This window comes from Balaenoptera borealis (assembly GCF_965194805.1).
Source record: "Balaenoptera borealis genome assembly, chromosome: 6".
NCBI lineage: Eukaryota > Metazoa > Chordata > Mammalia > Artiodactyla > Balaenopteridae > Balaenoptera > Balaenoptera borealis.
Genome location: NC_138863.1, coordinates 54,156,817 through 54,171,275, shown reverse-complemented (window position 1 = coordinate 54,171,275; position 14,459 = coordinate 54,156,817). Strand labels below are relative to the sequence as shown.

Genomic DNA, 14,459 nt, shown 5'->3' with positions numbered 1-14,459 from the left:
AGAAAGCCTCTTTGACAAAATTGAAAAATGTACATTCATAACGTAACAGGATGACCATAAAAAGTTGAACTGCAGCCTTTCCAGGCAAATCATACTGATGTACTAGTTGATACTGCTCTAGGTTCACACCTGAGGAACGGCCGCCATGCAAAAGCACATTATGCTGAAAACTAAAATGAGTTTTGAGGTATCCTCACTTCTTTCCTTCCTTCTTAAGTCTTTTCTGATACTGTCATCTCTGGCTCCATGGTATAGTCATGGGTGTGGGATAAACAAAACAATGTCCCTGTCCCCAGTGGAAATCTTTTAGATGGGATGGTTCAAAATGCTACCGAAAATGTGGACAGCATTCAGGCTAATCCACTGGACCCTTTAGGAGGCAGTTCAAGGCTCTGCTATATTGGTGATGCCTTTGCCCACTGCTGACCTCCATCTCAGTGAGTGTGTTTGGCTCTAGTCACATAAAGTCTACAGCTGTCAAGCTGGAGCTTTGAGAACACTTGTCATTTACCTGATATGAGTGTTTTCATTCAAACTTGGCCTTGAAAATATCTGTAACTTCTAAAGCTTTGTTCTCTTACAGTTAAATGATGCAGACAACACACTGCACAGAAACTAAGGATTATCACTAAAACAAAGCCTCAATGACCCTGTCACTGTCATAGCTCCTACTGAAAAATATCAACAGTCAGAATACAATTTAAAAGTAATATATAGTCCTACTCATTAATTCTTTAAAAAGTGGGTTAGTGGTTTCTGACTTTTCCCATTGGGATACTGTACTTGAATTTACTCTTCTGAGTCAGAGAAGCTTAGAAGTAAGGGGAACAGTGGAATATTCATGGAACAAGAAGCCCTGAGTTCCTGCTCTGACTATACTGGGATATGAGTGTGCAAGCCATTTAAAGCCTCACACAAGCCATGTAATCTTTCTAAGACCCAGGCTCTTCACTGTTACCACATTTTTGGGAGCAGCTTGAAGGTGGCGACTATATATTATTTTTCTTTTGGAATCTCTTGAGGGCAAGAACATGTCTTTCTGTTCATTGTTGCAGTCTTGAAATGGAAAATGTTACAGATGTACTATACTACTAAGTATAGATAATACATATTTGTTAAATGAATAAATGGACATACAGTTTGTTGTGTGCATATGTGAAAGAGGGATACTAATATCAGCCTTACCGGTCACAGGGTTGTTGAGGGGGTCATACGAAAACATTTATGTGACTGGATTTTATCAACTGAACAAATTCAAGGTGTTCCTATTGTTATATTTTAAGCAGAACATGCTGGTTCCATCATCTTTGCTCTTAATTGCATTTATAAATATATCTATAGCATTTTGAATCATTCCATCTGCTTTCGTCTTTTTAGACAGCAACTGATTAAAAGCTGTTTAGCTCTGAATGGCTATGCCAATGGCTATCCGTAGGATACTTTGAGCTACAAATGTATTTCCCCCATCTTGATATCTAATTAATTTAAAAAAATCTTGTGCTAAAGACTAGACATATGGATGATTAGTTCGACTATCGCAATATTTTACCATTAGGTTGATTATCAAAATATTTTATTATTTTCAAGAAATAAGGTCTTCCAAAGGCTCTGTTTTTTGTTTTGTTTTGTTTTGTTTTTTGAGCTTCTTATGAGTGGTTAAGTGCTGTCACAAAGAGCATTCAACTTGATGTATGGGGCATATTATCACAGGGAAGTGTTGTGTCATATGGCATTATGACACTTGAGCTCTAGGGAGAAATTTAGGTACAGTGTCTGGCCAATATGTTCTAGCCACCTTCCTGAAGCTGCCTAATGCTTGCTGTGTCTTGATCCCAATTCTCCCAAAGCACCTTTTTCCTCCTTCCTACCAAGTTTTGAACTCCCACTGATGCATCATTAAAAGCTGGGATAGATCCTAGGAGACCAGAAAGCTATTTCTTTGGATTTTACATTTAATTCTACTCCAACTTCTAAAAAGTGAATGGGACAGCTATCCTGCCTGAAATAAAACATATTTAATTTTTTTTCAATCATGTGGTCAGAGCTTCTTATAATAAATGAAATTCCTGTTACTGTAGTTTAAACTCATTTTGTTTACTGACTTGAGAGAAAAAAAAAAAGAAAGCTTTCCATGATACCCTAAACTTTTTATATCTGATAGCTCCATTATAGCAAATTTCTTTGTATTGCACAGATCCAGTTACAACATGATCTAAATTATGTCTCCAAATGCATCATAAGAAAATGGTTGTCCCAGTTGCTAAAATAGGAGGTAAAAAGGCTTTTCTATCAATAGCTCTTGGAAGATTGTTAGGCCACTTCTTAGAATAAATAATCTGTGCTCTCAAGGAGCAAAGCGAGGTCATCTGTGGCTCGCACGCTCCTTGTCAGATACTCTGAAATCACACTCTTCCTTGACTGATGTTCAGTGAATCCCAGGATGCTGCACTCCCAGAAGCTCCCTCCCTTAACATCTGGCTATTTCCTGTTCCTCAGGATTTGCCCTCATTGAACAATACTCTTGCTAAGTTACTGATGCTAAAGTATGAGAATGGAAATTGAATTAGTCAATCCTATGGATGTTGTGAATGCCTGGATTTTGAAATCTGGTAGCTGAGACATCAAGTTACTAACATATTTACTTTTCACTCCACTATCTCAGAATCACATAGATACTGCTTAAGCCCACTTGATAGGAACACTTCATTCAGAAGAAAAAGACCAGTGCTAGGGAATTTCAGTCTCTTAAGAACTGTCAATCAACCATGACTTTTCACTGTGACTATTACTCTAATTTTTGGCTGACTCCTTAGAGGCAGTGTTGTCTGAAATAAAACACTTCAGTTAATTAGGTACCACAGTTCTTCCCCTTCCCTCCCCTCTACATCCCACCTAGACTGTTTATGAAGGACTGGTCTTCGTGTCTCCTAACTTCTAAAATGGGGTTTTAAAGGAAATCAAAACAAGTTACCAAAAAATTTTATGACTCTGACAAAGCTGTGGGAGCTTTTTAAGGATTTAGAAATAGGTGGTTAACAACTGGTTATGTATTACATTGTTTAGACCAGATTTCCCATCTGGGCAAAACTTCTAATTTTCTAACTTGAAAATTCTACAAAACACGTGTGAAAAAAAAAAGAAGAAAGAAAAAACCACATGTGAATTCTTGCTTAAAAGCTGACATTCAGTTGAAAGTGACCAAAAAACATATCTATTTAGCAAATACGACCCACTTTGTTTTTAAATAGTGCCATCTTTCAACAGCTTTGGTATTGCTTTTATAGATATAATAGGCCGAACTAAATATTTCATTAGCATTAATACTTAAAATATGGAGAAACGAAAAAGTAATCTGAATGACCTAACCAATGTATTGCCAAATAATTTACACAGATTTGAGTAAGGAAACATGGAAAAATGAGGTAACCCCAAATACAGGTAGTTTGCATTACTTCTAGTCCAAGTCTGGACAGGGACATGGTGACTGAGGTCAATACTGTTAGACCATAGGTACTTTGCAGGGTGGATAGGGAAGTGGCAGAGGAAGCAGAGGATGCTGGATTAAAGACCATCACATAGCTACTGGGAAAGAGACTCTGTGGTTGAGATTTGTTTTCCTCTCTCCCCACTCTCATCTTCTAGGGTTCTTCTAGATCTCAGTTCTCTTTCCTTGTTTATATCACTGCTGTACTTGACCCTGGTGTGTTTCTATTGCCCACTAGCCAAACACAGTTATTTGTAAAGTCTCTTTCACTTGAGCATTCACTAGCATTTGAGAGTCAGAATAAAAGTCTTGAGTCACTGAACTTTATTTTAACATGCTCATTGGGCATCTTGTAGATTTAAGGTATGTTGTGATTCTGACCCAGCCCCTTTATTTGGATTTTCTATTTCTATACTGCTCTTTTCTTGGGTCTATTCGCTAATTGTTGACTTTTTTCTCTTCCTTTCCTCTTCTTCTACACCTTTCCTTCTCCCTTTAATTATCTTCTGTTCTTTCATTGATTCTTCTCTCATTAATCCTTTTCTACTTCCATTTTTAACACTTTTTTCCCCTCATTAATTTTAATTTCATCTACTATGTCTAGAGCAAACCCAATCTGCAAATAATAGTAATATATATTATAATATAACTTAAGGGGAGCATTGAGCACATGCAATACCAATGCAGGAATGCTTACAGTACCTTCCCACTGTGCTATTAGCTCGAGACACAAAATAAGCTGAAAGAATGGAGTGACACTAACCTCCACTGTTTTATCATTTTGCTTATAAGTACTTCTGTCGGTAAAGAGCATAATTCAGGTAATAAAACCTGACAGAGTATTATTTCATAGAGTCAACAATATCCTGCAGAAAATGAAACTAGGCAGGAAGTCAGGAGATGATGGCTCCTGTTCTTCCAAACACTGAGTAACCTTGAGCAAATAACGGCCGCAATGTGGACCTCGCCTTGGTTTGCTATTTTATAAACTGGAGATAATATTTGACCCTAATATCTGATAGATCTGGGTTAAAGATTAATTTGCTAATATACGTAAAAAGGCTTTGTTCTTTAGAAGGGGAAAAGTGCAATGTAATAATTCAGTATTTATTATCTGTTCACCAGATAACATGATTTAGTGATTCTATCGCATGAAGAACAAAAGCCTTTATCACCAAATTTGGGTCAGCTCACTCATTCCAGGCTGCAGAGCCTTGGGAACCAGCATCTATGGGACCTCATCAATAGTGGTCACTTCTTACATAGTCTCTCTTTGTCTAACAAGGCTTTACTGAATCTTCCTCTTATGAATGGATTTGTGCTTCTCCGAAGGCCCTGGGCAACCACAGGAAAGCGTTCTTAAGTCTCTTCCTCAAATTCTACAATGACTTGGAAAGCAGAAGAGAATAAGAAGAGAAGTGTGTGTCTGTGTGTTTCCAACAACAGAGAGGTCCCTAAAGAGAGAATCAAACATAAGAAAAAGGGATCTATTCTCTTAGTTTCCCTTACTAGGCACTGTTCCTCAGTTAGTCACTACAACAGGGTGACTTACCCATCTTGGGTCCTGATGGGCAGATGTGAATGTGTGAAAGCCTATTAAACACCCAATTTCATGGCATACCTGCTGGAAAAATAAATTTTTTCTCTTCTCCCTGAATCATTCAGTTTGAACCTACTCAGAAAACCTGCTGATTCACTGGAACTATGAAATACTCTGCTTAAGAGGCACTTCCACTAGTAGCCCATTTCCAATTCATAAAGTTCTTCTGTTAGTCAGTTCATAACCGTGAAAAGTTCCTTTAAAATCTTTGAGTTCATTTGTAACTCTGAGGAGAACTCTATGAAGATCTTAAAGAATCAAAATCTCTTATTATTGAACACATTTCCAGATTCACTTAATAATGCCGCTCTCTCAGAAAACTTTACCTTTTTGCCCTTCTACTCCCTGTTACGCGGGTAAAAAAATATGAAAATGTCTGTTAATAAACAAATTTAAGGATTCCTTCACTGAAAAAGTCCATAGCAAAAACCAAATGTAAAATGAATAGAGAGGAATAATAAACTCAGTCTTTTAGATCCATTTCTTGATTTTGTCTAAACACAATGTGACCAAGAAGCCTCCACTTATTTTCATGCATATATACTTATATATATATTTACACAAACACATATATACTTAAATGTATATATTTAACAACATGGAATGGTAACATATCAAATGCTTAGATTCCGTGCAAACACATAACCCTTCCTGTGAAGGGAACATATTAATATTATAAAAACAAGTCATGGAGAGTAACATGCAACAGTGGAGGGGAGAAGGATGGGGTGAGGCCAGAGGACCAGGAGGAACACAAAGAATGTAAAGAACAAAAAGTGTCATTGACCTGATTTGTCAGAGTTGTTGCCTGTGATTGGAGTGATGGAGCAGCTGGGATTAGCCTTTGCGCTGTCCTTGGAAGAAACCATTTTGGGTTTATTTTTCGTTGCCTCTAGTGCTTTGACCTTCTTGGCATGTTTACTTCCTTTGTAGTGGGCCTCGGCCTGGCTCTACAAAGGAGAACAAATCAGGCTCATTTTTTTGCTACTTACAAACAGCACAATGGATGATCATGCAGGAAAAAATACATTCAATCATAGGCACCACAGACGTTTACAGCTCAGCACTCCACTATGTTTTTGGCATTTAATGAATAGTAGACCGGTATTTAAGAGTTTTTTGCATATTGAAACCTTCTATACAACACAGAGGATCTGTGTCTTTCAAAACCAGACATTATACGAGTGGACAACAGGGTCAGGACAAAATTGGGGCGAAGGTGAACTTTGTCATTAGTGTCCTCCCACCACTGCCCATCAGGGTTACTTGCCAAATGTTTGGCTGGCAGCAAGCCGCTTTGAGTGTCTTACCCGGGCATGTCCTTCCACAGCCACTCCGTTTAGTTTCCCTTCAGCTACAAATCTGTCTTCCCTGCACCTACGTTCCTCTTGGCTCTGCTCTGACAGCAAGTGATGTGACAAAGCAACTTGCTAGTGAGTGGAAATGGCACTACATTTTGGAGTCATCTACAAGCGCTTCATGTGTCATTTTGATGATTCCAGTTCTAAGAATAGACAATATTAGCCACAAAGGAGGTAGGGACAATGCTTGTTTCTGATCTCAGATGTGATTCTGAAGTCAAAGCAGTTAGTATTACATTCACTTATACAAAAAGCATAGGTGAAACTGTGACTTCAGTACTAGATCAAAAGAAAGAAAAGCGATCAAGGCAAGTGAATATTAAAAATTTTCAAAAGACAAAAACAAATTACAGCAAAACAAGAAAACATTTAGTCAATAAGCTGACATTTGGAAAATTCCCCTCTGCCTAAAGAATAAGGATTTTATCTTTTTGGCATCTAGTACAATGAACATATTAACAAAAGAATCTAAGTATACTTGCTTCAATTTCATTTTTAATAGACCCTGAAAATATAAACAAACCAAAACATATATTATATGTAAAAAACAAACTAAAACATATATTATATGGTATATTAGCATAGTTATAAAGGTGAAGAGGATGATAAACCTGTCATATAAAATGAATTTCTGTTAGAGGATTTCTAAAATAATAATAACTTTTCTTTTTACGTCAATTTTCCGTATATACACCTGTATGTGTTTGAAGACGATTATACTGATGTTTTCATCCATTTTCCTGAACAAACAGAATACAGGTGGTATGTATGTGCGTGTGCATGTGTGCGTGCAGGTAGGTAGGTAGGTAGGAGTGGCAATGGACAAAAGGAGCCAGGTTTTAAGTCTACATTTCAATTAAACACATGTGATTTTCCTAGCACATAACCCCAATCACCCAAGGTCAACAGACTTGTATTGACTGTACACAGTCCCTAACTTCCTGAATATCTTTTTGTAAATATTGTTTTAGACCACCATCGACTTATCATGGCTCTAGGTTCGTTTGCTAAAGGACTTCTCATGCTGTTCTCTGTCAAGTTGAAACACAAACCCAATCCCAAGAGAGGAGAAAAGTGTAACATTATTTTGAGTCTTATCACCCTCTGAGAATGGTTAAATCCAGCAAATATAGTTGGGTAGATATAAATTAAGAAAATATACAAATAAAAATTTAAAAATTGATAACATGAAGAAATAATAATAATGGCTGATATTACTGAGCCTCTGACAAGAACAGCTCGAAATGTAGTACATGTTTCTCTCATGTAAGCTTCACAGTACCCTGTGAGGCAGGTACAGATAGAAAACTGGGCACGAGAAGCTAAACAACTCATCCAAGGCCACGCATGTAGGTGGAGAAGCCATTATGGGGATCTGACATGCTTACGTGTGTACTCCTATTTAACTTCATACCCACACGTTAGACATGTACATACTCACACTAAGTAAACAATATAATTTTATTAGAAGTAAAACATTACACAAAAATTACACACAAAGAAAGCACACTGCTTTTCATGACTCAGTGAAGGATTATATTTTAACAGAAGTTTCTATGAGTAGGGAATACCTTCTTAATTCATAGGAAATATACCAGTAGAGTACATTAGGCCTGGTCCTTCTGTTGAGAAGCTAAGAAAGGCCCACTTCTTAGGTATGTAACAATTTCTACAAGATATCAGGAGATCTAATAATTCATCTTTCCAAGTATACTAAACAGTGAGATGTTACTTTAGTGCGCTTTGGCTAAATAAACATATAGTTCTCTAAATAAAACCTCCTAGCACAAGATAAGCAGAGTGTCATTTCCTCATTACTATTTCCTGGCATCACTGCAGAAAGTTAACAGTATCAATTAGCACTTGGGATAAAGAGCCAGCTGAGTGACACCTCACTGGATGCCAAGTTGGAAAGAGCTCTCCAGAGCCATGATTCAGTTTCCTTTTGAGTTCTGGGGCATGGAGAAAAGCAAAACAAGGCTTCTTAGCCTCTACTGACTACTGTTTGGGAAAGATTTGGAATTAAGACAGTGGCAGACACTGCTCATTCACACTTGAAATCTTTCCAATTACCCTGTGGTATTCTTGGTAGTAGCACTATGCTGTCCTCAGTACTGTATCTGAGGTGTCAACAGCTTCTAAATCCTGGGCAAATCTTCAAGTGAAACGGAGACACTGTTAAATAGTAACACGGTTAACCTGCCTTCATTATTTGGGAATCTCCTTAATTGAGGAATGAAAGAAAAAAGGACAAGAGCCAGAAAACCCATGAACGATGCAACACAATCAAGCCCAATCAACGATGGTTCTCGTATCACTTCTGAGAGACTTGGTTAACCAAACAGACTTATAATATTTTACACCTCAGTGACTAGTCAGCAGACACCTATTTGTCTAGCACTAATGGCCTGCTTTCTGATTCCCTCCCAAAAGTGTTGCTATACACCCCAAACTGGCAGTGATCAAAGAAACCCCTTGACAAGAATTGCCAGAATTAGAGAGCTGCCCAAACCACCATACTGACCCCCACACGGGAATTCATTGGTATCTAAGTTTTTCTTTCAGAGGTCACTCCAGTAGCTACCTGACCACCCATTGGTAGAGGAATAGCTTTGACAGGAAATGACATCTTGGAATTTGCTCTTCCATTCATCTCCATCTTTGTTACTAAAGCCCCTCACTTTCCAAAATCCTCTACATCTTTCAGGACCCTACTCGTCCAAATAAAAAAGATAAATAATGAGATAATGTATTGCTTTACAAATAAAAATGCAATAATGAGCAATTCTATAATTCACTGAGCTCCCATTTCTGTTTTTTACCTTATTTCTATTTTGGACTTCAGAGAGGTGGATAGGATCTTGAAACAAGATGTTAAACTGTGTTTACTTTGTAAAGAAAGAACAGCCCAAACCCAAACTGGCAAGTGGCTGAGATAGAGTAATGTCACTGGAGAAAGTTCTCAGTATTTATTTACCAATGGACCCAATGTTTTTGCATCTTAAAAAGTAATTGGAATTGTTCCCTTAATTACAGAAAGTGTATCATTAAAACTATTGGCATCTGTTTTTTTGAGACGTTAGATTTCAATGTGTTAAGCAGTGTTAGATGGGAAAGAGTAGAGGTCAGTTACTTTTCAGAAAAAAAGTATATAAAAAAAGTATATAAAAGTATATACTCTATATACTAAAATTTTTAAATTCTATTCACGAATACTGTAAATTATAGAGACTGTATTTTGAAAAAGATTTTTCCCCCATCAACCTAATGGAAGTAGGTTTATGTGAATTTTTTTCAATGTAGATAATGGATAATAAAATGAGTCTTATTTAATGTCATAATTTCTTTAACATCATCACAATTTAGTTAAGAATTCAGCAAAAAAGTATCTTGAGATGCTTACCCTAAGAAAATAAGACTGCTTACTTCTCTATTGCATTTACATTACAGCTTTTGAAAGGTATATTTACTTTGTCTTCTGGGTTGGGGGTCAATATCTGAGTCAATTTAATGATAAGTTGTGTGCAAACTCCTAGTAGGTGCACTAGAGTTTAACTGAGGCAAGATGAATTAAATGAACCCTGGCAAAATATGCCCTCTCTTCCAAATTGTAAGGGGAGCAAATCATGAACTTCACTCAGAATGTACTGATAAACCATATTCTCTAACTTATTACCCTCAAATGGGAACATCAGTGTTCTGTACACTCACATAATCTTGAATATGTAATAATGGGAACATTTATAAGTTATGAACATATCTAATTTTCTCAAAGAATTATGCATATGGGACCTAACCTGTTAGAACTTCTAAATCTTAAGAATTTTTATGAAACACATGGATATCATCTTTTATTTTTATAATACATTATAAAACATTAAGGCTTTGTTAATAACTACTTAATATTCTTGAGTCACTTATTTTATGATTTTCCCAAAAGTATTCAAAATTATCCACCTCTCTCAAATTAATTTCAAATTTCATATTAAACTGGGACATTTTAGTTAATAATTCTCCACTACCTTGAAATATAAAGAAGAGTTTATAGTGATTTCACAGTTACATCCCAAGTTCCTAAAGTGTTTGAGAGTGCTGCTATCTTTCAGTGGGGAAATGGATTGCCATGGTATGCTTACTAAGAGCGATTTTTTGTTACTCAGTGATAAGTAATGCAATATAATTCAAGTCTCTGCATTAACACTGTGACTCTACAGCTGACTAATTCAAGTCTTCTGATGGTCTTTTAAATTAGGCTCCCAGGCTTCTACACATTAATTTTTAATCAGTATAGAAGGTATTACATTTACTTCCATTTCCATATTAAAGAAATTTACATAAATGATACAAAATAAATCTAAAATTAGAATTTGCATTGTGTCTCCTTACATTTGATAAATAATATCCTTACTGCAGACAAAAGTGGCAAAGTAACTTTGAAAGAGTTGAAGAATGGCTTTAGTAATGTTTTATATATGTTTAATATATTATTTATTTAGCATTACTCATTTGAAAATCTCTTTTACAAAATAGATTTTTGTAAAACTCCTACCCCAAAGCACTAAACCAATCTTTAAAACCCAGCAGATATTTTATAATTCAAAATTAAGTGAAATATGTAAATTTGAAGATTAATACCATACCCTTTCAAACATACAAATATAAGTAAGAGAAAATAATAAAACTATACCTCTTCAGTAGTCACTTAGCTAACCTGAGTCATGTTAAGGCTATCTTTACATTAAAGTACCAGATTAAACTAGAAGTTTCCATTGTAGATTAGTCTGATCAACCTTCCTCACATATAAAAAATTGGTCTGCTGGAGGAAAAACTAAAATAAAAATACCCATAATTTTGATTCGCCCATAAATACCAAAATATTTCAATATAATCAGTGAATGCTAAGTGGTCTTTCAGTTTCTGATTCCAAGTAATATTGTTCAAAAAGTTCTATTCACCAATTAGAGTCACAACAAAGGTTGTTCATATATGAAAAGATCAATGTGAACTCTGTCTTACGAGTCTTCTGAAGTGCCTATTATACAGTATAGACTCAATAAAAAGTTTTTGAATTATATATATAGGATAGAGTAAGTAAAATCTTCTAAAAATAGGAATTTAATGCTGGGAGTCCATTCATTCTTCCATTCAACAAATATTTATTGAATACGTATTATGATCCAGGTATCATTCCAAGTGTTGTGGGATGCAGGTCTTACATTCTAGTATGGGGACACAGACAATAAAATACAAATTTATATATATTTTACGGTAGTAAGTGTTAAGCGATACGTTTATGAATGTTAGGTGGTGCTATAAAAAAATAAGGAAAAGTAAGGAGGATAGACAATGATGGGGTGGGTGTCATTTTAGGTATTAAGGAAAGTTTCTGTTGAGGAGGCATTTGCACTGAGACCTGAATTAAGTGAGGGAGTTAACCAGGTAAATACCTGGGAGAAGAGCCTTTAAGGTCCAGGGAACTGCAAATGGCTATTCTAAGGATTTTGACTTTTATTCTGAGAAGATGGGAAATCCCAGCAGTGTTCTGAACAGAGAAGTAACCTTGTTTGACTTTTGTTTATAAAGTGATCGTTCTGGTTACTGTGTGGAGAACAAGCTATGTGTGTATGGTGGGGCGGTTGTGGACGAGGCAAAGTGGAAAAGGAGGCTATTACAATCATCCAGGCAAGAGCTGAAGAGAGTTCAAAATAAAATCCCACTGAAGGATAAGAAAGGGTTTAAAAGATGATTTTCTATTCTATTATAACCAGTAGTTATAATATTTGGAATATCTGCAATTTTTGAACTTGAATCAACAATGATTTCTACAGAATTTCATTTCTGTCCAATTAGCTATTACTTTTGTTTCTTTTAAATTTAAATTGTATTTATTTTTTATCCAGGTAATATAATCACACAGTTGAAAAGTATAAAACAAAAGAGCGTACATAGTGAAAAGTCTACCTCTCAGACTTCGCAACTAGTTCTCGTCACTTTTTGTGTATCCTGCCAGAGATAATTTACATGCCTATCAAGCAAATATATATGTATGTGTGTATTTTCCCCTTCTTCCATTTTTAGACAAATGCCTACATACCACATATGTTGTTTTGTATTTTGCTTTTTCTATTCAGCAATAGATCTTAGATATTTTTTAAAGCGAGTAATTAGGAAGTTTTCTAATTTTAAAATGGGTGTGTATATTTATTCCATTACATGAATGAACCGTAATTTATTTCAACCGTATGTTATTTATGGATATATAGGTTGTTTTTCAAAGTTGTGCTGTCACCCTTGATGTAAAAATAGACATTAGATGCTTCAAATGATTATTTTTCTTCTTTTTTACAACTAAAAATGATTTTTAAAGTGCTTTAATTGAATTAAAGCAGACATTTAAAAATATCCTAATTAGTTTCCATACCCTAATTTGTCATTATGGATATATTATAGTTATACGTTTTCCTAAACATATTTCTGGGAATCAGGCAACAAAATGTGCACACACCCTTGCCTTGGGCTGAATAAAATTGTATGAAAATTTGAGAAAAGAAAGGGCCTTGAGATGGGCCTTCCATAATGGAAAGGATTTCAAAGACAAGAGATATACACTCTCAATAAGGAGAGGACTATAAGAAAGAAGTATTTGGCAAAACCAATTTTTGTTTAGGGAAATGTGAATAATCCAGTTTGAGTGAAATGTGGGTGTGTGTGGAGTAGGAATGGAAGAAAAGATTAGAAAGACAAGTGCCTTATTATTTAGGCCTTAAATACTAGATAGTGGGAAGACAGTTAACAATAGCATACTTAATTAGGTAGGTAATGAGAAGCCATTGAGGGCTTTTGTTCTAGCACACTCTGATCCAGCTAAGACCTACAAAAAGGAAAAAAAAAAGACAGTAGAGTAACTAGAAGGTTCTTACCACAGCAAGTCAAAGAGTAATGGGGTTCTTAAACACACAGATTTCAAATTTCAGGGGGCTCTATAAACCAAAAGCCAGAGCTTTCATAGAAAAGGAGCTATTCCTCCTATTAAGCAAGTCTCTATCTAGATATTCTCTTCCTTTTTGCCTTTCCCAGTGTCTATTACCCTTTCTCTTTTTTAACATTTATACTCAACTCCCCCTTCCCAAATCAAATCCTTATCATTGGTGTTTAAACAAACCCTGATCTCCCCAACCCAAAAGAGACCATCCCTCAAGCTACATTCAACCCTAGCTTTTCACCCTTTCAGCTTCCTTTCACAGACTAATCTGGTCAATTAATTGTATGCACATCTCCAATTTCTCTTCTCTAATCTGGTCCACCTCAATCCACTGAAACAGACATCACCAAGACACCAATGCCTTAAGTCCTAAAACCAAGAACATCTTTTAATTCCTCATCTTACTTGACCAATCAGGGGTACGTGACCCTGCTGATCTCTCGCTTCTTCCGGAAGGCACTTTTCCGCAGGCTCTTTCCGAGGTTGATGTTCCCCCACCTACATTTCTGAACCACGTGCAGCCTCATCTTCCCCTGCCCGGTCACTGAATTCTTGACATTTTCCAAGGCGCAGTTTTAAGCCTTCTTGTCTTCTCACTCCAAACTTTCCTGTCTACTCTCTGTTCAGTTTCACCCACATAACTTTCCCAGCCACCTCTATACTGATAATCTCCTGGTTTCTACCTCTCTAGTCCAGATCTCTCCCCTGAGCTCCAGACTCATAATATCCACTTGGATATCTCAAAGCACCTTAAACATAAGTTCAAAACCAAACTCCTTGTATCATTTGTCTCTGCTTTGCTGCCAAAATTACCTAGTCTTCCTTCTAGCATTCCCTTTCTGCTAATAGCACCACTCTACCTCTATTTTAAGAGCCAAATCTAGGGATCATTCTCATTGTCACACTCTACCTCCACCCTCACATTCAATCACTAAGTCCTACAGATTTTACCTCCTAGATATTTCTCTAATCAAGACAATTCTTTATATCTCAACCACAACCATCTTGGTCCAAACTGCCATCATCTTTCA

General features: G+C 36.2%; 1 protein-coding gene and 1 long non-coding RNA gene across 19 annotated transcripts in view; one reads left to right on the top strand and one right to left on the bottom strand.

Annotated features, from left to right (window-relative positions):
* ZNF385B (zinc finger protein 385B) overlaps window positions 1–14,459 on the bottom strand; it is a 424,173-nt gene that overhangs the window by 26,907 nt on the left and 382,807 nt on the right. For all 18 annotated transcript variants that reach the window (XR_014246181.1, XM_082397549.1, XM_082397551.1 and 15 more), the window contains one exon: window positions 5,872–6,034. Coding sequence is in view for 17 of the 18 variants with exons in the window: in XM_082397549.1 (XP_082253675.1) it covers window positions 5,872–6,034 (163 nt within the window). In the remaining variant the exon portion in view is untranslated. The remainder of the gene's footprint in view (window positions 1–5,871; window positions 6,035–14,459) is intronic.
* The window catches only part of LOC309631341, a 780,796-nt gene that overhangs the window by 390,510 nt on the left and 375,827 nt on the right, over window positions 1–14,459 (top strand). The window lies entirely within an intron of this gene.